At 42.5% G+C, this 25,942-nt stretch overlaps 1 protein-coding gene across 4 annotated transcripts; it reads left to right on the forward strand.

Annotated features, from left to right (window-relative positions):
* The first annotated feature begins 1,131 nt into the window (after positions 1-1,131).
* LOC117050132 (Y+L amino acid transporter 2-like) lies at positions 1,132-21,321 on the forward strand. 4 transcript variants are annotated; one of them, XM_033155522.1, is made up of 10 exons: positions 1,133-1,307; positions 7,180-7,704; positions 11,109-11,234; positions 11,578-11,722; positions 11,881-12,004; positions 14,156-14,259; positions 16,119-16,215; positions 17,273-17,422; positions 18,610-18,793; positions 19,881-21,321. In XM_033155522.1, the coding sequence occupies exons 2-10, from the start codon at positions 7,200-7,202 to the stop codon at positions 19,970-19,972; spliced, it is 1,527 nt and encodes a 508-aa protein (XP_033011413.1). In that variant the 5' UTR covers positions 1,133-1,307; positions 7,180-7,199; the 3' UTR covers positions 19,973-21,321. The 4 variants fall into 4 exon arrangements, with proteins under 4 accessions (XP_033011417.1, XP_033011413.1, XP_033011414.1 ...); XM_033155523.1 differs by lacking the exon at positions 1,133-1,307 and adding an exon at positions 4,915-4,988; XM_033155524.1 differs by lacking the exon at positions 1,133-1,307 and adding an exon at positions 5,521-5,544.
* The last annotated feature ends 4,621 nt before the right edge of the window (positions 21,322-25,942 follow it).

Here is a 25,942-nt window from a genome sequence, read left to right on the forward strand (position 1 = left end):
TTTCGGCATGGATGCCTTCTTCAGCTGGCAATATCAAATAGTATTAAATAGCACAGAGTACATCAAGTTTCAAAATTGAACATTTTAAACAACATCAAACGAGTTATGTCAGGTTTTAAACAGAATTATAAAGTATCATTCACTAAAGGTCATAATTCAACAACATCAGAAAAATTATTAGAAAAATTATTATTATTACAGGAAGTTTTAAAGTCTCGTGCTTATATATGAGCCCAAGTGGCTTTTCACTCTGGGATGGGTGACAAGATGGCCCCTGCCTCCCCCCAGCTGTAGAGCGGCCTAGGGTGCGCGCTCATGCAGCGTCCGTACGTGCTGCCGCTCTCATGCGCCACTCGCATGCGGCGGCCATACAGAATGCCGCTCATGCGGCAGCCTGTACAGTCACTGTGCAAGCGGCAGCCCGTACGGCCTCCGCATGCAAGCGGCAGCCCGTATGGAGTACGCATGGGCGGCATTCCATACGGGCCGTGCATGTGCGGCATTCCATACAGAATGTGCACACGCGGGATGCCGCACATGCACAGTCCGTACATTATCTTGCATATGTGCAGTGTGTATGGGCTGTGCCGCCCCAGGTGCCGAAGAGGGTTCCTCCGCCACTGATTGTCTGCCCCGATTGAAAGCAACTTTCCAGGTTGCACACACAGGATAGCCCCTCCCTAACTCTGCCACTGAATTGTGGTCATGCACACCAAACTAGTAGTGAGCCATGGCTGATGGTTGTTACCTCTGGGGACCAGCAGAGGTGGAAGGAGAGCAGCCTGGGATGTGGTACCTAGTGGGAATTAGAAGCACCAACACAGCATGACTTTATACCCCAGATCCCAGCTGTCTGATCTGTCCTTGGTTACTGCTGGGTTGATGATAAATCCTGGCAGCCAGTATGCATGAAGGAGAAGGTGGAAGTTGGGGAGGGAGAGCAAAAAGTGCTGGGAAAATAACCAACAGACGCTTGGGAGGGGGGAATAACCCAGGCAGGGCCTGACTGGCTTGGGTCATATCCCCATGGCTACAGGCTGCTCAGTAAGCTCCTTCCAGCTGCTCTTTGACTTTAGGAACACAAATGCATTCCTTGACCCTGGCCCCTTTGTTTTGACTGCCTCATAGCTTTCCTACACTCATTAACTTCTTAAGCTGCTGCTCACAAGACACTGGCCAGGGCTGTTTTTCTGTTCGGTTTCTTCGACTGCATTGCATTTTGCTTCATTCTGGGCCTTGGCTTCCATCACATCAGTTCCAAACAGGAGGCTTTATCGTTTTGGAGGACAACAGGTCAGGAAACCTTGGTAAGTCTTCTCTTTCTTTTGTGTGCATGTGTGTGTGTGTGTGTGTGTGTTTTTTAAAAAAAAATCATAGAGCATTAAAAAGGAAATTGTAGGATTTCTCTGGTGGAACATCTGTTTTGCAGGCAGAAGGTCTCAGAGCTGGTCCTCGGTATTTCCAGGCAGGGCTTGGAGAGTCACTGTCATTCAATGTAGACAATACTGAGCAAAATAGACCATTGATCTGCAGCTTTCTGTGTTCCTGTGCTCAGACACCAGTGTTGAAATGTAACATACACCTGGAAATGTTCCAACAAAAGGCAGAGAAAAGTAAGCTTTCAGTACTGCAAAGTTTGCATGGGATTTTTGTCCTGGAGCAACAGCCTATGAGGAAAAGTTGTGGCATTTGGGACTTCTTAGTTTAGAGAAAAGAAGAGTAAGAGGTGACATGATAGATGCTTATAAAATGATGTGTTGTGTGGACAAAGCGGATAGAGAATTTTCCCCCCTCCCTCTCTCATAACGCAAGGGTTTGTGGGCATCCAACGAAGCTGAATATTGATGGATTCAGGAAACATAAAATTAAGTACTAATTCACAAAGTGCATTACTAGATTGTAGAGCCCACTCTACAGTCAGAGAGGCAGCGATGGCCACCAATTTGGGTAGCTTTAAAAGAGGATTGGACAAATTCATGGAGAAGGCTTTGCAATGGCTGTGTTCTACCTCCACTGTTGGGGGCAGTGATGCTTCTGAATACCAGTTGCTGGAAGCCACAACAGGAGAGAGTACTCTTGTGCTTGAATCCTGCTTGCTGGTTTTCCAGTGGCCTCTGGTTGGCCAATGTGAGAACAAGATGCTGGAGCAGATGAGCCATTGGCCTGATCGACAGGCTCTTCTGGCATTGTTATGTCATCTATGTGGACCAACCTGGCATAGAGATCTTCTCCCAATGCCCCAGCTTTTTCCTCTTATCTGCTTGTCTTCAGAAGAGGACACGGTGAACATTGGGAAGGGGGTGCAGTGACTATTCCACCACTGTTCCACACCATATTTGAGGGTCTGCATGTTGTGGATCAAATTGACCCAAGAGAAGAGGAAGGTTCCACCAGCTTAATATAGGCACATTGAGCAGGCTTCCCCATTTGTCACTTCTTGCTAAATTTCTTTTGTGCCCCTCTCTTGTGGAACCCCATGTTTTCAACCTGTAAAGGAGATTAGTGTGAGTGAAACTGACTTTCCCAAGGTTACTGAGCAAGCTTCATACTTGAGCAGGGATTTGAACATAGATTCCCTACTGGGAACAACATTTTCAGCAATGCAGCCCCCAGCAACCTAGCAACCATTTTAACCCATCCTAGGGCCAAGTCTTATGATACTTTTTGGGGGACTTAGGGATACAAAGTACCCAAATTTATATGAATTCCCATGCAATTCCACTGGAATTGGAACATTGTACCCCCATTACAACCTTACTCTGCAACAGGGGTCAGCAAACTTTTTCAGCAGGGGGCTGGTCCACTGTCCTCAGACCTTGTGGAGGGCCGGACTATATTTTGGAAAAAAAAAAAAATGAACGAATTCCTGTGCCCCACAAATAACCCAGTGATGCATTTTAAATAAAAGGACACATTCTACTCATGTAAAAACACGCTGATTCCTGGACTATCCGCGGGCCGCATTTAGAAGGTGATTGAGCCACATCTGCCCCCGGGCCTTAGTTTGGGGACCCCTGCTCTACGATCTCAGACTTAGAAAGAAAGTATCCAAGTACCTGTGCACATTTCAATGGCTGGATTTCCCTGCAATAAGAACTGAAGTGGAGGGGACAGAGATTTTGCCCATTGCCATTTCTGTTTTTATTGCAAGGAAACACGGACACTTGAACCAGTGCACCATATTCACAATTGATGGGGCTGCTCATCTTGTAGCTGGCTATAAACAATTAAGTGGGAAGCAGGCTTTAGTGTTAATCTCCCTGGAGTCCGCAGGAGTGCTCCAAGTCTGCTCTGGAAACGTGCCGACTTCTGCCAGCCTTCACCAACCTGGTGCAGCCGGACTTAAATATATAAAATGTACACAGTAAAAGAAGCATATACCCTTTTGCTGAGCAAGTTGTTATGAGCATGTTGGGATATTCTCACACATGTTGTTCAGGCTCGGAGTGAGATCCTTTTCTTTATTCATCATCTCTCAAGCGACTCGTTTTGATCCATTCTTTTTAGACCTCTTCTTTATTTTGCTTGAATCTTGTCCCTGATTTAAGTCATGTAGTTCTTTTCTCCTGAATTTGCCTGCAGCTGTGTCTGTGGTCACACCCTAAAAGACATCACAATATATCTCAGGTTGTTTTGTTTTTCCTAGGCTGTGTGCTGTCCTTAGGAAGTTTCAGGATGTTCCTTTGTGATGGAATAGACACCTATAGATCAATAAAGCAGCTGGAGAGTATACTTGAATGTGAAAGTGGCTCTGAAAGTGGGTCACGATTCTGTTCACGGAACTGAATCCCATTGATTTAAATGGGGTGATATATTTTGAATTAGTGTCACACTTCCATTGTAACCTGGTTTCTGTGCCACAAAATTAGCCGATTCCTGGCCTCTCCATCTAGTTCTGCTGATTTGAGTCTGAAGTAAGGACACACAAACGCTTTTCTGCCTCCTGCCCACACATAGTCTTACTTCCACTTGCTCTGGAAACTGATGTTTGCACCAGCACCCTCTGCAAAATACCCCATTACAATGAGCCACAGTACCATCAAAGGTGGTCAGGAAAAAAAATTCTAATTATGAATTAATGGGGATATTATAAAGGCTGACCACGGTACTCCAACATCAGAGGGAAAATGGACTATGAGAATGGAAGGAATATTTAGGTACTGGTTGAAATGTGTTGTCGTTTTTATATATATATATATTTGAATTTGGAATCAGAAGAAATATAGGCCACAGCATAACAAAGTTAAGTGAAGAGAGGATAAAAGAAGTTGAGACGTGTAATTTGATGTTTTATTTGATAAAAATAAGATTTTAGATTCAAGATATGTTGATAAGAATAAGATTTAAGATATATTGATTATAACTGTTGGATTAAGATTGGATGTAAGAAAGTAGATTTTACAATGTTACAAAGTTACTAAAGAAGATTAGAAATGAACGCAAAAGAGAGGATGTGAGGAAGTCCCAAGTTTAGGATTATAAAGAAGATAAGGATGAGTAGCTATTTGTTTTGTTTGTGTGTATTTTGTGTAGTTTGTGTAGTGTTTGTATTTGTATTTTGTGTATTTTTGTTATGAAAATTCAATAAATTCTTATTTTAAAAAGGGGGGGAAATTCTAAGAATGTAGAGGAGGGAAAACATAATCGACATGGCAGTTTCCTTTGGCTTCAGCAAACATCAGTGAATTTCCTAGAAATTTGGGGGGGGGGTGGGGCTAGGCTGTAGCCCTGGCAGTTGTTGTTCATTAGCGAACTTGAGCTGCTTGGGGGAAAGCAGTTTCCTTGATGCGCTGCTGCTGCTGCTGATTTTGGTTACCCTGCTGTGGGGATACAAATAGCAGCTCACAGAGAGGGGGGCATTCATATTCATATCACTTACCCTTCCTGCCAGGCAGCTGCTTGCTTACTTACAGCCTTAGGTCACTCTTGAGTTCCTGAAGTTACAGCCACCTTCTTGTTAAACAGGACAGGACATCAGCGATTCATGGGTAAGCATTAACCGTCCTCTAATATTTATTTACCAGCTGTAGATCAGAACAATAGCCTCCTTTTGATCTGAGAGATGGGGCGTTTGAAGCATGTGTCGATTTAGAGTTTACTTCTAAAAATTGTAGACAAGCTGGAAAACCAGGTCATTTTATTTTCCTATCCTGGAGGGGGGGCGTGTTCAGCTTTTTACGCTGGATAATAAACGTTAAGTCCAGACAGCGATGTGCTTTTTGGGTGGGTGGGTGGCTTATATATAATATGTCTTTGGGGGAGGTTATCTCTTTATGAGGCCAAGCCTTGTTTTGCACACTTGGCCTCTTCCCAGCTTGGCCTGTGTCCATACAAGAAACATACGTCTTCCCAGCTTGCATTTGGACATGCTCAATAGCTGTGTTTTGAAGTTTGATACAAGCAAGCACAACTGGCTTTCCAGCACCAGGGCTGACGCCATGCCTGGCTCACAACAGCTGTTTTTAACAAACATTTACCAATCAACTACTGTATTGCATCAATGATTAAGGGCATTAAAAACAAACCAGAAACCAGAAACCCAAGGTAAGTTAATCTAGAGTACTTTCTTCTGCTTTGGATGCACAGTCAGAGGCATCAATGTGGCTCGAGATGAATGAGGTGGAAAGAATCCCTAGTTGATGATTCAACTTCCCTTGATCTTAAAGTAAAGGGTGTGCTTTAAGTGGAGAAAGCAGCAGTTACCTCGGATGAACTAAAGCTTGGCACGGCCAATTTGCGGAAAGCACACAGCGTGTCTGGCAGACATTTGTGGCAGCAGAAAACTGCTCCCTGTTCAATCCATGACAGTTCAGTTGAAATAACAAGTCTGGTTCACATGAACAACCTCGCGGGCAGCCATCTGGAAACAACCTGGGATTGTCTCTGATTGTGTGAACAAGCCCTATGTAATATTGTGCTAATGAGTTTCTTTCAAAATTATATTTTGATGCAAGATAGAACAGTGATCAGTAACGAGATTGGTCAGTGAGCCATTCCTGTACAACACCCCTAAGTTTACAAGGCTATAAACAAACTCTGGTGGTGGGGATAGTCTTTTTCCTTGCTCCGCGTGGCTGTGTTAAATTATGAGGTTGTTGATGGCAGCTGCACAACTTTCCAGTTACATTCACCCTGGAGTAATGGAGGGTTTTGCAGAAGAAAGGGGAGGGTGAGATAGTGGCTGAAATGTTATCCAGGCAGAGCCCACTGTTGCAGGCAACACCAAGGGAGGTATTCAATTAGGGGTGAGCAACTTTGAGCACAGAGTGTATGCGGCCCTCTGGGCCTCCATATCTGGCCCTCGGAACTCTCCCCAGACCACACCCTTCACTGGTCTTGCTTCCTGCCTTGAGTGGCTTTGCCTTACAGGAAATTTATCCTTGAGCTCTGATAATGCCTCTTGTTCACAAGGAGCGAGGATAGAGTGTTATGTGTGTAGAAACTAGTTTACGGTACGAAGGTAAATTTTTCATTAGCTGATTTGCCCACATTTGCCTGTGGTCCCATCCACCACGGGCATGTGGCCCTCAGAAGGCTGTTCAGGTGGGAATGTGGCCCTCAGGCTGTGATCAGCTTTCTCACCCCTGGATTTGATGAAGTCAACTATAGTAGCTGGTGGCCATTGGGAGTGGTGGGGCGGAAGGCAGGGAGTTCAAACAGCACAAGGAACCATAGCCAATGAGAGGCAGAGCCAAGTAGTTCTGGCTTTGCTCCCATCCCCATTCTTGCTCTGTTCGACAACACTGAGATGAAGGAGGAAGCTGACAGCCAGTACAACTTCTGAACTGGTGGTGAATAAGAAGGCAGTCATTTGGGGTCTGCTTGAGGGCAGACTGAGGTAGGTGGCACACTGCCCCATTGGCCCAAGCACTCTTTAGATCAGGGTTGCCAGCCTTTTTCGACCAACAGCATTTCTGTATGCTAATTTCACTAATATTATATAAGTTTTCATGCAAACTTTCCCCAAATATATGCATTTTTAATGTGCATGATATGAGTAGAGAACTGCGTAGCAAAATTTGGATAGAACAATTGTATTTCGGTCCGCGTTAAAATGCGACTCAAATCAAATTTCCCCTTGCACCACTATGCAGTTAAAACGGCTACCCTATGATTCCCGGTTCTCCATGTCCTCCCAGCTTTGCAGACAAAACATTCTCTTCTTCTCCTCATTTCCAGGTAATGATTAACTGAAGATCATGACAGGCTCCTGGACGACGTGTTGCAATAAAAAGAGCATACCCAAGAATGGATTGCATGAATTGGATTCAGTGGCAGAGAACAAGAAGGAAAAAATGCAGATGAAGCAAGAGATCACCTTGCTTAATGGCATTTCTTTGATAGTAGGGAACATGATCGGCTCGGGGATTTTTGTGGCTCCCAAGGGTGTTTTGATGTACAGTGGCTCATATGGACTCTCGCTCCTCCTCTGGGCCCTTGGTGGGATCTTTTCATTGTTTGGAGCACTGTGTTATGCTGAACTGGGGACATCCATTATTAAATCAGGAGCAAGCTATGCCTACATTCTAGAAGCTTTCGGAGGTTTTATAGCCTTTATCAGACTATGGTCTTCCTTGCTCATTATTGAGCCAACAACTCAGGCCGTCATCGCCATCACTTTTGCAAATTACATTGTTCAGCCAATATTTCCCTTCTGTGAGCCACCCTATGGAGCAGTTAGGTTGATTGCAGCTGCCTGCATCTGTAAGTAAAATTCTAGTCCGTCGATGCAACCATTTATTTTGATTATGCAAGTTCAGGCCACGAACTGACAGTTTCATGTGTCTTCTGAGGGAAGGTTGCGTACAAAACGCCTAGGCTCCTGCCACTGAATCAGAGGAAAAACTGGATTCCAACAGACTTGATAGGAAAATGGGATATGTGTGTGTGTTGAATATTAAAACAGTTTAGTAGCCATCTGTTAATTTACAGGGCTATGAAAGAAACAAAGATTCTTGCCCAAGACCCTGGTAGGCAGCATGGGTCAGAAAGTTCCTGATTTTCCAGGGTTTTTCTAGTGCTTCTCAGATATTAGAGATAAACAACAACAGTATCCACCAGCTTTTTCTGAGGAATCTATTGTTAATAACAGAATGCTAGGATAGAGAAGTCAGGAATGGGGAGCCTATGGCCTTCAAGATGTTTTGTTGTTGTTGTTGTTCAGTCATTCAGTCGTGTCCGACTCTTCGTGACCCCATGGACCAGAGCACACCAGGCACGCCTATCCTTCACTGCCTCTTGCAGTTGGGCCAAACTCATGTTAGTAGCTTCAAGAACACTGTCCAACCACCTCATCCTCTGTCGTCCCCTTCTCCTTGTGCCCTCCATCTTTCCCAACATCAGGGTCTTGTCTAGGGAGTCTTTTCTTCTCATGAGGTGGCCAAAGTACTGGAGCCTCAACTTCAGGATCTGTCCTTCTAGTGAGCACCCAGGGCTGATTTCTTTAAGAATGGATAGGTTTGATCTTCCTGTAGTCCATGGGACTCTCAAGAGTCTCAAGACTCTCAAGATGTTAGTGGACCACAACTCCCATCATCCTTGACCACTGACCAGGCTAGCTGGAGCTGAGGACATCTGGAGCAAAACCATCTGTTTCCCCATCCCTGAGACAGACAGCAGTGTGATTCAGCAAGACATCATTTTGAGATGATGGTGGGAGGATGATACTGTCATACTGTGTGTGTAGCCCAACTGCTTACTCTGGGAATTATAGCTTTGGGAGGAGAATAAGGATCTCCTAAAAAAAACTCTCAGCACCCTAAACTAACTACAACTCCCAGAATTCATTGGAATTATCCATGCTGCTTAAAATGGTATCGCAGTTCTTTAAATATATGATGTGAATGTGGCCCTAAGACATGCTAAGGCACTAAGCTATATCAGGTTGAAGAGTTCCCATAGCACTAGCTCAAAAATGCTATTTGGGAAGGGTATATTTTTTGTCATGGGGTATGACAGTTTTGGAATCTGTTTTCTTTGTTCCTTTTATTCTTTTACCAATTATGAAAAACTTGGAATTTTGTTCTTAAAAGCTTTTTAAGAGCCCCCTCATAATCTGAGGCCGGAATTTCCCAGACATATCCGGAATACTGCTATCTCTAGCAGTGTCCAGGCAGAAATCATCGGTAAAAAGCTCAACAACTTTTCGGTCCGAATTTTCACTGTTTGAAATACCAGAACCCTAGCTGCATCTCCCCACAAGCCAATATATTTTTCATAGCAAACTGCAACTTTGTCTCTGAATGCTAGAGGGTGCTAAAAGAATGTTCTCACTGTGCTCTTATCTTGTTAGTGAAATAATTGGAGTTGTAAAAACAACACCCATCCCCTCCTGAAAACAGTTTCAGGTTATTTGTTTTGCACTCATATTGACAGCACTGTTTTGGTGTTTTAAGATTTTACTTGGATTGCCAACCTTAAACAAAAACAAAAACTGACCCTGCATCAATCTTCGCTTTCTGAAGAGTATACCTATAAAATATGTGGGGTTTTCAGAGGCCTGTTTGTTGTACCCTGAATTTATATTTTTAGGCATACGTTTAAAAAAATTGTGAATAAAGCCTTTGTTCATCTTCATAATAGTCTTTTAAGGTAGGTCATTTATTATGTCTATTTTAAAGATGGGTAACTGAGGCTGAGTGACTTGTCCAAAACCAAGTCAGTATCAGAAGTAGGATTTAAACCCAGCCAGCACAATCCTGTTGTTGTTGTTCAGTTGTTCAGTCATGTCCGACTCTTCGTGACCTCATGGACCAGAGCGTGCCACGCATGCCTATCTTTCACTGCCTCCCGCAGTTTGGCCAAACTCATGCTAGTCGCTTCAAGAACACTGTCCAACCATCTCATCCTCTGTCCTCCCCTTCTCCTTGTGCCCTCCATCTTTCCCAACATCAGGGTCTTTTCTAGGGAGTCTTCTCTTCTCATGAGGTGGCCAAAGTACTGGAGCCTCAACTTCTATGCATGTTTATTCCCAAAGAACTTCCACTGTGCTCACTGTGTGTCACAAGTTCTCCAAAACAAGCTCTATCAACTGGGGCTGTATTGGGTATCTGTGCATTGACATCCTGGCACAGGAGGGAAGCCAAGATGATCAAGGGTCTGGAAACCAAGCCCTATGAGGAACAGTTGAAGGAGCTGGGTATGTTTAGCCTGGAAAAGAGGAGGCTGAGAGGAGATATGATGGCCATCTTCAAATATCTAAAGGGCTGTCACATGGAAGATGGAGCAAGCTTGTTTTCACCTTCTCCAGAGGGTAGGACCCAAACCAATGGATTCAAGAAAGGAGATTCCGACTAAACCTTAGGAAAAACTTCCTGACAGTAAGAGATGTTCAGCAGTGGAACAGACTCCCTCAGAAGATAGTGGACTCTCCTTCCTTGGAGGTTTTTAAGCAGAGGTTGGATGGCCATCTGTCATGTATTATCTAGCTGAGATTCCTGCATTAGTGGGGGTTTGACCCTCGGGGTCCCTTTCACTACTATAATAATATGATTCTATTATTTTTCTTTTCTTTAATTTTTCTTTTCTCCCTATTCTTGATGAGTCTGTTGAGGCATGCTTGGAAAATGCAACACTATAAAACAGATAATATGCAAATGCATTGTTTCCTTACTGAAAAAACTGACTTCATTCCAATGTCTCTCCAATCCTGCCTTCTATCTGGGAGGCTACAGCATATGTGAAATAGAAATGCTTCACATTTGTGTAAATCAAGGGTGATTAATCTAAGGTTACCAGATGTCCCCGTTTCCTGGGGACAGTCCCCGGATTTACAAATCAGTCCCTTGACAAAATCCTGTCTTTCCTTCTGAAGTTGAAAAGTGTTCCCAGATTCATGGGGAAAAAATCTGGTAACTTTACATTAATCAATGGCTCTCCAAGTATTATTAACTCCTAACTGGCCCAGCCAGCATAGCTCCTGATCCTGATTCAAATTACCGGTACTGATTGTTTGTTTGGGGGGGTTCCCCATTTAAGTCCTTATCATAGCCAGTTGATCTCTTCTGCCGTTCAAAAAAAAATAGGTTATGTTAATTGAAAAACGTCCAGTATTCTAATGAAGTACAGCTAACTGGTTTTATCTAATTTGTATCCTGTTCTCTTATTAGGCTCCCTGACCTTTATTAACTGTGTCAATGTGAAGTGGGGAACCAGAGTGCAAGACCTTTTCACATATGCCAAAGTCATGGCCCTTATTGTGATAATAGCTGTGGGCCTTTATAAAATCACCCAAGGTAAGAACTTGCTTTCTGAGTGTAAATATGATAGCAAAACTGAACAGCATATAGACAGCTTATACTTTAATTCTGGGCTCTGATGATGATGATGATGAACCAAGTATCCAAGTATCAAGTGAGAAGTTGTTACGTGAAGCAGGAACATGCACAGACACACCCTATAGCTAATGCTGGCAGGTTTGTGGGTCCCATGACACATAGTAAATGCAATATGAAGCTACTTTCACTCAGCATTTTCACGTAGGGAACAATCTGATTCTGCCCCTGTTTCATATAAGGTACATATTGGTTGTGTGTAGGCATAGATGTAAATAACCGCAGGCTTCTGATATTTCCACAGGAGAAACTGATAACCTCAAGGAGCCATTTGAAGGCTCCACAACAGATGCAGGATTCATTGCACTTGCCCTTTACTCAGCTCTTTTCTCCTACTCTGGATGGGATACACTGAATTTCGTCACGGAAGAAATGAAAAACCCAGAAAGGTATACATGCCTGTCTTGGGTCATACCATTCTTGCATTAGGTGCCGGAGTTTTATGCTAATTTCAAGCAGGTCGTTGTTATTGGTTTTTTTTTAATGTGCCTCCCCTTTGGTTTAGCCTTCAATTTGTTGCAAATAACTGTTTCGTTTCCTTTTGCAGGAACTTGCCCCTTTCCATTGCAATCTCAATGCCCATCGTGACTATCATTTACCTGCTGACGAACGTGGCCTACTATGTTGTGCTGGACATGCCTGCCCTGTTAGGGAGTGATGCTGTGGCCGTGGTATGTTGCAAATCATGAGTTTGTAGAATCGCAGAGCGGGAAGGGACCTCAAAGGGCATCTTGTTCAGCCCCTGCCAATATGGGAGATTCACTGCTATAGCATCCTTGATAGGTCCAGCCTCTGCTTTAAAACCTCTAACAAAAGAAAGTCTACCATGGGGTCACCATAGGCTCAAGGCTCACAGAAGCTCCAGGGTCCAGGTTGTGGAAGGCTGGTTCTTGCCTTCCACTGTGTCATGTAATTCTACTCAATATTGATCCAGGGCAGATTCCAATGTTTAGTTAGCAGAATAAAAACTGCACGTTGCAAGATTCCGCCAAAATAGACCAGAATCAATTAATGTTTCACCCAGCAGAGCTTTATTGCTACTGAAGGCAAATGAGCATAATGGTCACAAATCCAATACATTCAGGATTGGCAATGTCCATAAGAAATCCAGTTGCAGCAGACTTAAACTTACAATAAGTCTTTATAATAAGTCTAAACCTTAACACTAAGCATACTGTGTACAGAACACCACACCAGAAGGAAGAGAGAAAGTGAAACCAAGACTCCTTCTGGTCTGTTATTATAGTCAGCATGACCTTGACAGAAAGAGATAACAGAACCAGTTGAAACCAGCTGTACTCAGCTTCTCTGAAGGAATAACCCAAACATCCGGAACCTTCTGCCTGTTTCTTTCACACAGAGAGGCTTCCAGAACCCTCTTGAATTAATTATAATGGAAAAGATCTCTACTCATCAGATTAATACTTTCTGTACTAAGAAATGCAAACTGACACACTGCCCAACAGTAGCCTACCTGACCAAAATGTCAAATTCTGCCCAAACTTTCTTTCTCTTTCTTTCTTTCTTTCTTTCTTTCTTTCTTTCTTTCTTTCTTTCTTTCTTATCATCTATCTATCTATCTATCTATCTATCTATCTATCATTCTCGCTCACATGCACTCAAGCTTCAGCAGCCAGGAAAACATGCCAATATGTCTTATTAGCATAACTGACTCCATTAGTGCAAACTGGCAATTTTAGTTGAAAATTATAATCACAAATTACCTATCTTGAAAGCATGCACTGGCATATGTATTAAACTGTCATTCCAAGTGTACTAGGCTTTAGGAAAGCATCTCTTAACCAAATCAGATTACTATACATTTTACGCCCACTTCTTAAAACTGGCTCAAGATCTAAACTATTATAGGATTTAAGGAGTCAATGGGCACCAACTCAACAATATTTTTGTGTTCAGCCGTTGTCTGAAACCCGCAACTGTTGATCCATCAGATCCAATCTGTTACCTAATATCCTAGATTGTGCAACCAGCTCATATCCAATTCTTGAGATAGTGGGATATTTCAAAACGTTCAGGGAATTATACATTAAAAGTATGGTATATGAAGGTTTGGTGCAAGCAAGCCTAATATGGAGGCTGTAAGGAATGTTGCAGAATAATAAATCTGGGCCCATACATCTGTACTTGTTGACTGCATGCATGTATAGCTGATTTTCCCTGTTGTCTGCTTCCAGAGGGGTGAAGAAGAAACCCTTCCTTGCATCTTATAAATATATTGCAAAGCATACTGCAGAATCGAAACAAAATAGGAAATTCTTTCCAGTAGCACCTTAGAGACCAACTGAGTTTGTTCTTGGTATGAGCTTTCGTGTGCATGCACACGAAAGCTCATACCAAGAACAAACTCAGTTGGTCTCTAAGGTGCTACTGGAAAGAATTTCCTATTTTGTTTCGACTATGGCAGACCAACACGGCTACCCACCTGTAACTCATACTGCAGAATGTATAGTTAATATAACAATCTCCTCTGCTCTCTTGCACACAGTTTAGGAGTTCGCAAAATCCCACAGAGGTGATTAAATCCCACCACTGGATTGTGATCAATCTTTTAAATACATATTAGTTTCACTTTCTCGTGTTGTTTAACCACCCACTCACTGGCAATTTAGCTGTGTGTGACAGATAACTAAAATATTATTAGTGTGGCTTTTAAAAAGCTGTTCCAAGATTATGGTGGGGCATTGTTGTCAAAAAACGAGCTCGCCAGACTTTGTGCTTGAGCTGTAAATTTCCATGACAGTTGGCTGGCATTGTGAAACTAGCTGAGTGAGCCTATTTTCTTTCTTTCTTTTCTTTTGCAGACTTTTGGTAATGAGACTCTTAGCCATGCTAAGTGGATCATCCCTATTGCAGTGGCTATGTCTTGTTATGGAGGATTAAACTCATCAATTATTGCAGCTTCCAGGTAGGTGACATTCAGAAACTAGCACTGTGCAGATGGAGCCAGTAGCATTCTGCCAGAAATGATTTTACTGAATAGAGTTATCATACTGCTACAACTTAGCGAAGCCTCTGTCACTTTTTCTCTTATAAACTAAATGAATTGTGCTCCCCCCTACCCAATAAAAATCCAGCATTAAAACAGCTGTTGCATCTGAGATTCTGCTGTGCAGAGCTAGTCACTTTTAGGAATTTTATAACAAGGATTAATTTGTTCAATTGCACAATAATAAATTATAAATTATAATTTAAATTATAAATCATAAATAAATTATAAGAGGATATATAGCAGCACGTATTCCGTTTATCTTTTTGAATTTCCTATGTGAATTAAAAAAAAAGCTGTTCAGAACTCCAGATCCTCATTCCACTGCAAGCTGAAGAGCTTAGAATATTTTCCATTGCATTTTTTTTGGTAACAAATTAACGGTAATTCTGGATACACTGGTAAGTCAGCAGCAGGGCATGAGACTGAAAAGGAAAAAGCACACTGCCACCTGGTGGTCTACTTTAGGAATCCAGAAACCGTTTACTGTATTGCCATGCCTAATTCTAGTTAGGCCAAGCATACAGCACCAAGCAAATATTCTCTGGTACTGTACAAGGATAAACCGTATAAACTCTTGCCTTTTCATCACTCTCTGTGACAAATAGCTCAGGAGTTCTGCAAAGAGTTCTGCTGGCGTAACAAGCTGTGGGATGCGAGTCCCCTTGTCACCTGGCAGCAGGTTGCTGAACTACAATTCCCATCATCCCTGGCCATTGACCATGATTGCTGCGGCTCACAGGAGTTGAAGTCCCAAGGGTTCCTCACAGCTGCCTTGTAATACTGATACCAGGGCTGGTGCAAGCAGGGCCGTCTTAACCATTGAGCCTACTGGCTCAAGGCGCCAGGGCGCAATGGCCTGGAGGGCGCCTCCACCCTCCAGCCCCGCCGGCAGCGCCCTCCGGCTGCCCGGGGGAGCGCGGGAGTGCGAGTTCGCCGGCCGCACCAGGGCACTTCCAGTTCCACCCGGAGACTGGCAACTGAATCTCCCTTCAACACTGTCAACAGGGCAACACCCTCTGCTGCATCTGAGGGCAGCAGCTTAGCTGGGGGTGGGGGAGTAGGACACACACAGAACTCTACCACCCAACACCTCGCCACCAATTCCTGCCCTCTGCATTTTCTGCCTCCTACCGTCTAACAGCAAGGCCAGCCTGGACTGAGACACATGAACATGTACCCATGTTACCCTGGCGCAATCAGATCCTACGCTGATTTTTAGGGCACATTTAGCCCTTCCTTGCAGATAGCAGTGGCTATGAGCTGATTCAGAAGTTGTGAATCTGGTGCAGTTGTCATTTCCCTATGACCGGGTCCAGTAACAGGAATTACATGGAACGGATGGCATGGGATCTCTCACCTTAGCACAGCAATTGGGGAGTAACCACTTTCCAACAGAGGAAAGTGTCTGGCACCAGAGGCAGTTTTAGGGTGGCACAACCGGTGCAGTGGCACTCGGCGCCCATGCTGCAGGGGACACCACAACAATGCTATAGACTGGAGCATGAGAGGCAGGGGGGGGACGGGACAGATTTTAGTGTCACATCTGCCACTGCTGGCACTTTCATTACACGGCTTTTGGCAAATGCTGAAGACACACCTCTTTATTGAGATGCATATTTTTAGGACCCACCTTACTCCTGTAAATTTAATTTTGAACTGTTCCTAATATTGTGTAATATTGTTTTTAAATATTTCTTTAGAGAGCCATGTCACGTGTCAACTTAGAATATAATAGGACTGTGCACTGATAAGACTTTTTTTAAACCTTTCGGCAGGCTTTTCTACGTTGGAGCCAGAGAAGGACAACTCCCAGATAGCCTGAGCTTGATTCATATAAAATGTTTCACTCCTGTTCCTGCTCTCGTTTTTAATGTAAGTGATTACAAAGTGTAAGAAAGTAAAGCTCCAGGACTTGTAACACATTTTCATTTACAGTGGCACCTCGGTTTTTTGACATCTCCGTTGCTGAACATTTCGGTTTCTGAACGCGCCTCGGAAGTCGAACAGCTTCCGTTGCGTGTTTCTCAATTTTCTCAATGAAATTTGCAGACTGCCCTTTGCACCTCGGTTTTTGAACATTTCAGAAGTCGAACGGTCTTCTGGAATGGATTACGTTTGAAAACCGAGGTACCACTGTGTATTTGTTTTGTTCTGAAATCTACATTCAGTGCATTCTCAATCCTACTGGTATTGCATGAACTGAGCCAAGCAAACTCACTCTGTTCTTACCAGGCCAGTTCCTTGTCATCCTCACAACTAAGAACACACTCATGGTAATAGCTAAGTACAGTGACTTTTGGATATTCCCATCCCTATTATACAATTCTGAAGGGGATCACATCATAGGTTGTATATGCAAATCCTGATCACTCTGCGTGCAGTCTTGATTGCTGGGTGCAAGCATCTGGCCCAGGGATCTGTTTATGCAGTGATCAGATGTGCAGGAGGACTCGGATCTGCTTTCTTGTTGGATCAGGGGCACCTGTGACCAAATCCAGTGCTCTTTTTCTTTAAAAAAATATGTTTAGGGGTACTCTCATTTTGACTCAAGAAAATCACCATTTTATAGTTCAAATCGGAGAAAATAAATACAGTAAATGGACAAAAGTACAAAGATTCACAAAATGTTTAGTGGTATGCGTCCCCCTGTGTCCCCCCAGAAAAAAACACTGCCCACATCACATAATATCATGCAACCATAGAAAAATAAAACAAACTGTCAAAGGGTTAAAAAAAATCAAGGACAAACCCTTGGAAGGATTAAAAAAAACTGCATGTGCTTTTGCAGAAGATTCCAAAAATCTCAAAATGTTTTTGTCAGGCTTTAAGCAAAGAACATTGTGTGTAGTGTGTTATCAAGTCTGTGTTTAGAATGTGGTGTTTAGGAAATTATATATCTCTCTCTTTTCTTTTTGTTATCTCTTTGTAGGGTTTAATGACTTTGATTTATCTCCTTGTGGAAGATGTCTTTCTGCTGATTAATTACTATTGCTTCAGCTATTGGTTCTTTGTTGGGTTATCCATTGCAGGGTTAATATACTTAAGATATACCCAGCCAGACAGGCCAAGACCCATTAAAGTAAGTAAATAGCAGAGCAGAAGCTTCAAAATGTGCGCATAGGTGTGAGTGCGTTGCAGCTTTGCTATCAAGAATGTGTAGAACCACATTTTCTCCTGCTTAAAACCCCTTTAAACTGTGGTGCCAACTAAATTGGTCCTTGATACCCATCTTCTCCTGATAGCATTGAGGTGAGAAATTTCCTGGTCAGACCATGACCTAGAAATATTCTGAGCATCAAGTACAGTTGTTTATCTTTTGGAAGCTGCTCTGATAATAGTACTGCCAGCATATCATGGAGGAAAAGGCTATTGGTGGCTTTCTAGGCATGATGGCTACAGTCTGTTTCCACTGTCAGAGGCAAAAGTGCTTCTGAATACCAGCAACTAGAAACTGTAGGAGGGGAGAATGCTCTTTCACTCTTCTGCTTGCAGGCTTCCCTCTGGCATCAGGTTGGCTACTGTAAGAACAGGATGCTGGGCAAGAAGGACCATTGGCCTGATCCAGCAAGCTTTTCTTATGTTCAGCAGTGACACAGTTGTGATCAGGCATGCTATTGAGATTCCATTTTTAGTTATCATGGCTACTCTCCTGGGTTATCCTGCCCGAGTATTCATACCCCAGGACAGCCTCCCTCAACCTGTTACAGGTGGGTAGCCGTGTTGGTCTGCCATAGTCGAAACAAAATAGAAAATTCTTTCCAGTAGCACCTTAGAGACCAACTGAGTTTGTTCTTGGTATGAGCTTTCGTGTGCATGCACACGAAAGCTCATACCAAGAACAAACTCAGTTGGTCTCTAAGGTGCTACTGGAAAGAATTTTCTATTTTGTTCCCTCAACCTGGTTCCCTATGTACCGGGGGAAGCTGACAGAAGCCATAGTCCCAAACATCAGGCTGAGGAAGGTCGCTCTAGACAGCTGTATCCTTAACTCAATAGTATTTCATGTGTATACTAGAACCTAGTATATTGCAATGTTAGCAGCTACAGAGATGCTTACATAAAACGGCAGGGTTGCTGTCAGCTGCTGGGAATCACTGGTGGAGAGAGTGATGTTGCATTCATCCAGCTTGCAGTATTACAGGCATCTGGTTGGCCACTGTGAGAACAGGATGCTGGACTAGACAGTGTTATTATATGATGTGATGTCATGCTGCAATTTCCCCACAGCCTTTCCTATAACTTGCATTCCTCCTTTTGCACCTGCAGCTCAGCCTCTTCTTCCCCATCGTGTATTGCCTGTGCACCCTTTTCCTAGTCATAGTCCCACTCTTCAGCGACACAATCAATTCCATTATTGGAATTGGCATAGCACTCTCTGGAATTCCTGCTTACTTTCTGGGAGTCTATTTACCTGTAGAAAAGAGACCTTGGTACCTGCGAAGGCTTTCAGGTAAGAAATGTTTATTGTATTTAAAATGGGGGGGGGGGTTGTTACGTAATTAGTGGCTGGAAGTACTCCGATGCATGCTGAATAATAATAATAGTATAATAATTTATTATTTGTACCCCGCCCATCTGGCTGGGTCTCCCCAGCCACTCTGGGCGGCTTCCACCAAACATGAAAATACATTTAAAATATCACAGTTTAAAAACTTCCCTAAACAGGGCTGCCTTCAGGTATTTTCTGAATGTCAGGTAGTTGTTTATTCCCTTGACTTCGGATGGGAGGGCGTTCCACAGGGCGGGCGCCACTACCGAGAAGGCCCTCTGCCTGGTTCCCTGTAGTTTTGCTTCTCGCAGTGAGGGAACTGCTATTTAGGCAACATCACATTATGGCTTTTAGTGGATTTTAAAGTATTTATGTCAACTGATATCTAATGGTCATATCTCTCATTATCCCAGGGGTAGCAGACTTGGTTCTCTCCTGATGTATTTGGACTGCAGTTCCCATATGACCCAGCCAACATGGCCAATGGTCAAGAATGATGGGAGTTGTAGTTCAACAGTATCTGGAGGGCACTACATTGGCTATCCCTGCAATATCGTAGCCCCCTTTGCAATGGCCAGATTGTCCTAATGATGGGAAGGACTGCCATGCTTACTAGGCTTTTGATAGTGGAAGTGAACTGCAGCTGAGTTGACTGAGTTGACTGGAAGTCAAGCACAGGGTGAGGGGGGTGTTGAAAGGTGGTGGGGAAAACAGATGTAAGGATGCAAGGGAAGACTGGTCGATTTTTTGTGTTTTTTTCCGTTTCTGTTCTTTATCTGTTGTTTTTGTTGTTGTTGTTTTTCTGTAAATGATTGAATGTTAGTTTACTTTGTTTGTAAAAATGAGTGAATGTAATAATGAGTGAATATTAGTTTATTTTGTTTGTAATATGCGAATGTATTAATAGTTGTATTGGCGAATAATAAAATAAAGCTTTTTATAAAAAAAACTTTAAAAAAAAATACTAGGCTTTTGATATTAAGCAGAAACACCCTATATCGGTGAAGTTCTTAATTTCATAATGTCATATAATTGTTTTATCTTGTAGCTACAGCCACTAAGTATGCCCAGATGCTGTTTTGTTGCTGTCAGACTGACCTGGATATTGAAACAGAGACATCGGAAACCAAAGCCAAGTAGAACAAATTGGACTGTTTTCTCCACTTGAAGCCTCCGGCGTCACTGGGACCTGCTCCCTTTGTCTTCCTGGGCCATGCCAAGGCATGCACAACTGTATTGTGCATCATTTTGATGTTCCTTAATCTGTGCTGCACTCTTAGTCTTTCCTTTGTCTGATTACCAGTTCATGAGGATGCCTCCATGCCGATTCAATAGCTGGTAATTATACACTATTTGAAAAACAGAAGGTACATTATATAGAAACAAGCAATAAGTGCTAGGATTTCTTTAAGGAGCTCATTACAGATGTCTTCAGGTTGTCAATTGAAAGTAGAGGTCTGGGAAGGAAAACGTAAAATGATGTGAAGAGGAGGAACTAAAAATAAATGCATTTCCAACCTCAACCTTTTCCCCAAAAGGGCATAGGAAAAAGCATCCATGTATTAAATTTTTAGTTCTAAGGTGCTGCAGGGCTGCAAACCTATGCCCAGAAGCCCAACTGAACTCAATGGGACTTCTGAACTGACCTGCACAGGATTTTGCTGTAAGACACAGAGAAGGTGGAAATTCATTTCATTCAGTGCTGCCTAAATCGAAGTAGTAACACTGCAGTCTGAATTTGTGGGGAACTGCATTGTAGCAATGGACTATCAAAATCGGTGGAAGGATATCAGTGATACAGCAAGGAGTTGCCCTGTGCTCTTGAACTGATCTTTGTACACCTGATCTTCAGATTCAGCAGCAATGCAGCACCTGCCATTGGCTGTGTCACACCAGTACATTGCCTTACTGCAGCAGTAGCCAATGTGGTGGCCCCATAAGTTGTTGGGCTCCAAGTCCCATCAGCCCCACATCCTTTATGGTGCACGGTCAGGGCTCTCGTCAGGCAACGACTGGAGGCCACCACGCTGGTGACTTCTGCCTTAACCCCTTGCAGGACACCATTGTGCTACAAAGGAAGGCATGTTCAGTGATGATCCAGGCAGTGTCTTCAGCAGAATGCAAAGGATTGTTGGAGAAGCACAGGTGTTCTGTTATGGATACAATTCTGTACTCGGGATTTATAATCCTCCTTGACATTTTTTTTTTTTTTAATTCCGAGTGTGGCTGAGCTGAGCTTGATGTCTTCATCCCACATGTCATGCTTAGGATTCTTCTTTTGCTAGATGTCTCTGTGCCGAACAACTACCACTTTTTCCTTCTGAATATGCAATTGATGAATAGAATGAACACAAAGCATAAACTGATCAATTTTGCCCGCTTCCAGCCAAAAAATTTTATATTACAAGCAACGCATGTGTTATTTACAGCAGAGGGTGACTGCCTGTTAAATATGCTTCTGTTTTGAATAAACTTGGGTTAAAAAATGATGTGAATGTTCATCCACCAGCTTTGTCTAGAGATGTCAGAAATAGTTGTGCCAAAGCACGTGCAATCTTTGTGTTGTATCTTTTTTTTCCTTAAAGGATCGAAAATTGTAACTAAAAGTAATTTATTTCCCCATCCCACCAAAAACACAACACAACTCACTTCAAAAATATAAATATGTTGATGCATGTTCCTTGAATATCTGCATGTTCAGAGAATATTTGCTATTTGACGTCAATATGACATCCAGTCGTATTTGATATGTATGTAATCCTAGCTCGTCCACTAACTCTGCTTCAGAAGGGTACTTTGGCACCTGCGGTTCATAGATCAGGTTAGATCATAGAGAATTTCAGTTTCTCAGGTTCATAATGAATGGTGCAGTCCTTCCAAGCCAATTGCTTCCCTGTCTCCCAACCAGAGGCTAAAACAAATCAGTGAAGAGTATGGAGTCCCACGGTAGCTAAACCAGGCCCAGTGGGAATCTACTTAAAACAATCACTACTAGATATAGTGCTCACAGGGTCACGAAGAGTCAGACATGACTAAACAACAGATATAGTGTCAGTCTTTGTGGGAACAATATAGACTGGACTCCAGATTAGTCCTTAGCTTTTTTAGACATAACATCTTTGACTGACTTCTTGAGAAAGCTCACTGCTTTTTTTCCTCCCAAAATTCCCTCCCTTGAAGCTGCTTTAGCCTACACCCCAATTATTCTTATACTGCCTGAATGCCCTGAATCTACTTAACTCCACACTTTTTCCTCTGGCAGAGGGTGAGAGAGAGAAGAGTTGACAGAGCATCATTTGTTTTATGTCCTCAAGTTTTAAAGAACAAATAGGCCCTTGCTTATGTGGCCAGGGGATATGTGAAATCTAGATAAAATTAGCACTGTTGTTCTTTACCTAGTGCCAAACATTTTACAATGGGGAAAAGTGTTAGAACAAATAACCACTGCTGAAAAGTTTACTTTAGTCGTTCTCAGAGTAACACCATGGTGTGGGAATAGGGAACTTTGAGTCATTCTTAGAGAAAGCGTTCTCTCAGAATGTTGGCAAACATGGAGAACATTTCATTTCCTTTGTAATAGAAGTTAAGTTGACTTTTGGGAAAAGATGAAAGGCAAATGTTGGCAGGATAATAACTGGAGAAAGCCAAGACAGTGGCAGAATCAAATGCCGAGCGGCACAAGTTCAGATTAGTGACATTGTAGAGTAGAACTGGGAGCTCATTTTGTTGCAAAAAAGAGGGTTCAGAAATGGCTTGCATCCAATGGTGACTGACTGGTAAACAATTATATATTAGTACTTACGCAAAATATAGTTAGCATTCTAATAAATATGCATCTAATCTATCTGTCTATCTATCTATCTATCTATCTATCTATCTATCTATCTATCTATCTATCTATCTATCTATCTATCGCATATGTGCAATATGCACTTAAAAGGAGAGTCCACCACCTTCCAAGGGAATCAGTTCCACTGTCAAATAGCTCTTACTGATGTTTAGTTGGAATCTCCTTTCTTTTAACCTGAAGGAAGCCATTGGTTTGGGTCCAATCTTTTACAGCAGGAGAAATCAAGCTTGCTCAATCTTCCATGTGCCAGCCTTTTAGATACAGTATTTAAAGATGGCTATTCTCTTTATCGGAATTTACCGGAATTAAGATTGCCGGAAAAAATTTACCGGAATTAAGATTGCCGGAAAAAATATCAACAACCTCAGATATGCTGATGATACTACCTTGATGGCAGAAAGTGAGGAGGAATTAAAGAACCTTTTAATGAGGGTGAAAGAGGAGAGCGCAAAATATGGTCTAAAGCTCAACATCAAAAAAACTAAGATCATGGCCACTGGTCCCATCACCTCCTGGCAAATAGAAGGGGAAGAAATGGAGGCAGTGAGAGATTTCACTTTCTTGGGTTCCATAATCACTGCAGATGGTGACAGCAGTCACGAAATTAGAAGACGCCTGCTTATTGGGAGAAAAGCAATGACAAACCTAGACAGCATCTTAAAAAGCAGAGACATCACCTTGCCGACAAAGGTCCGTATAGTTAAAGCTATGGTTTTCCCAGTAATAATGTACGGAAGTGAGAGCTGGACCATCAAGAAGGCTGATTGCCGAAGAATTGATGCTTTTGAATTATGGTGCTGGAGGAGACTCTTGAGAGTCCCATGGACTGCAAGAAGATCAAACCTATCCATTCTCAAAGAAATCAGCCCTGAGTGCTCACTAGAAGGACAGATCCTGAAGTTGAGGCTCCAGTACTTTGGCCACCTCATGAGAAGAGAAGACTCCCTAGAAAAGACCCTGATGTTGGGAAAGATGGAGGGCACAAGGAGAAGGGGACGACAGAGGATGAGATGGTTGGACAGTGTTCTCGAAGCTACTAACATGAGTTTGGCCAAACTGCGGGAGGCAGTGAAGGATAGGCGTGCCTGGCGTGCTCTGGTCCATGGGGTCACGAAGAGTCGGACACGACTGAACGACTGAACAACAACAACAACAAAATTCTCTTTATCAGGTTAAAGAAACACAGCTCACTCAACCATTCCTCACAGGGTTTGATTTCCAAACCCTTGATCATCTTGGTCCCACTGCTCTGCACATGTTCCAGCTTGTCAATATCCTTAAATTGTGGTCCCCAGAACTGGGCACAGTATTCCAGGTGTAGTCTGACCAAGGCAGAATAGAATGGTACTATTACTTCCCTTTATCAGGGCACTATGCTTCTGTGGATGCAGCCTAGAATAGCATTAGCTTTTTTTGGTGCTGGGTCTACTAAGACCCCTTGATCCTTTTCACATATACCGGTACTATTAGCAAGCCAGGTTTCCCGCATCTTGTATTTGTGCAGCTTGTTCTTCCTATCTAAGTGCAGAACCTGACACTTGTCCCAATTGAAATTAGTCTGGGCCCAGTTCTCTAAACTGTTAAGGTCATATTGAATCCCAATTCTGTCTTCTGTGGCATTAGCTACCCCTCCTAGTTTGGTATCATCTGCAGATTTTATGAGCATCCTCTCAATTCTTTCATCCAAGTCATTTATTTAAAAAACCTTGAACAACAACAGGCCCAGGACAGGAGAGGTGTGAAAATGTCTTATTATCCATTACCACCCATTTCCCACTTGTAATAAAAAGTCCATTTGCAAAAGACAGCTATCTACTATTCTAGTTGGGTAGCTGCAGACAGAAAATAGCAGTTTAAAAAAACCCAATCAAGGCTGAAGTTCATTTTATTGTAACCTATTAAACCACCCTTCAATGCCCATAAATGTTCTTTGCTATATTTAGTGGGCCAGATCACCAATTTGCTGCTTCTAATGGTGTCAGTGGATGAAAATCTAGCAACAGAGCATACAAGTTCAAACTGCTGTTGGAATAAAACCTGCCACCACTGAAATGAAACAACTTTCATTAGGGGAAAATGCATATTATGCTTTTATGAGCTGTCCTTTATCTCCTGCAGAAAGCTTTTATATTGCTTATAAAAAATGTGTGATGCCAGCCACCTAACAACAAAGGAGTTTTCTGAGTTTGGGGAAACCTCCTCAACAGCAGAAGTAATTGCTAGGTGGAGAAATTCTTCTTCTTCTTCCTCCTCCTCCTCTTCTTCTTCTTTCAGAATTTTATTAATTTAGATTTTCAAGATAGCCTGCAAAAGAGAACCATAAAACAAATATGAAACAGATCAAAAACATCAGAGACAATGCCAATTATCGCAGCAACAGTAAAAATACAAAAAGCAGTAGATATAAAATCAGTTAAAATCCTGGGCATTTTTTTTTAATGTCTAAAACGGTTGCTCTCCAGGCAACCCAGTCACGTAGCAGCTTATAAATAACAGTAATTATTATTAAGAAAGCCTATATAGAGAAGGACCTGTGGTGCCAGACTTAACATACAGGTAGGTTCCTTTTTTAATAAAAGAAAAGAAAAGGGGGGGAAGCTAACACTTTCAATGAATATATCCCCTCCAAAGACACCTCTGTGATGACGATGACGACAGCATTAAAATATCCTGTTCTTCTTCAATAAAAGAGAAAAAGGGAGACCAGATTGTATCAAAGCTATCTTTTTTGGAGATGCTCTTGATTAGTCGCCAATGGTATGTGCAGCATTCTGATAGAGGAATACTCCAGTTATTGTTAATCCAAGCTTCTGTTGGTATATTGGAGGTTTCCTTCCATCGCTGGGAAAAGGAAAAGTGGAGGAAAGAAAGTGGCAGTGATTTATGCAAGCGCCACCAAATCCTTGCCAAATCCTTGGAGCCACGCAAACACAAAACCAACACACAATAATGCAAATGTGGTGTACTAGAAGCTGAACCCAATGTGTTCAGTGAAGCTTACTCCCTAAGTAAATGTGTTTGGGACTGCAGGCTTAGCTGCATAGGTTTTTGCTCATGGTGGTTTTCGATGAACAGACCTTTGATCCTTAGGAAGATGCAATTATTCAGCCATTTATATTGTATTAATCAATTTAATAGAAAACGATCCTTTGAAAAAAAAATCAAAAGTGCTTACCAATTAAAAATAGCGTCTATGGAAAGAAAGCAATGGTTTTGACCTTTCTACTGTTATTGAATGGTAAATAAAGGCATCTATTGTT

The sequence above is a fragment of the Lacerta agilis genome, chromosome 7, assembly GCF_009819535.1.
Source record: "Lacerta agilis isolate rLacAgi1 chromosome 7, rLacAgi1.pri, whole genome shotgun sequence".
Lineage (NCBI taxonomy): Eukaryota > Metazoa > Chordata > Lepidosauria > Squamata > Lacertidae > Lacerta > Lacerta agilis.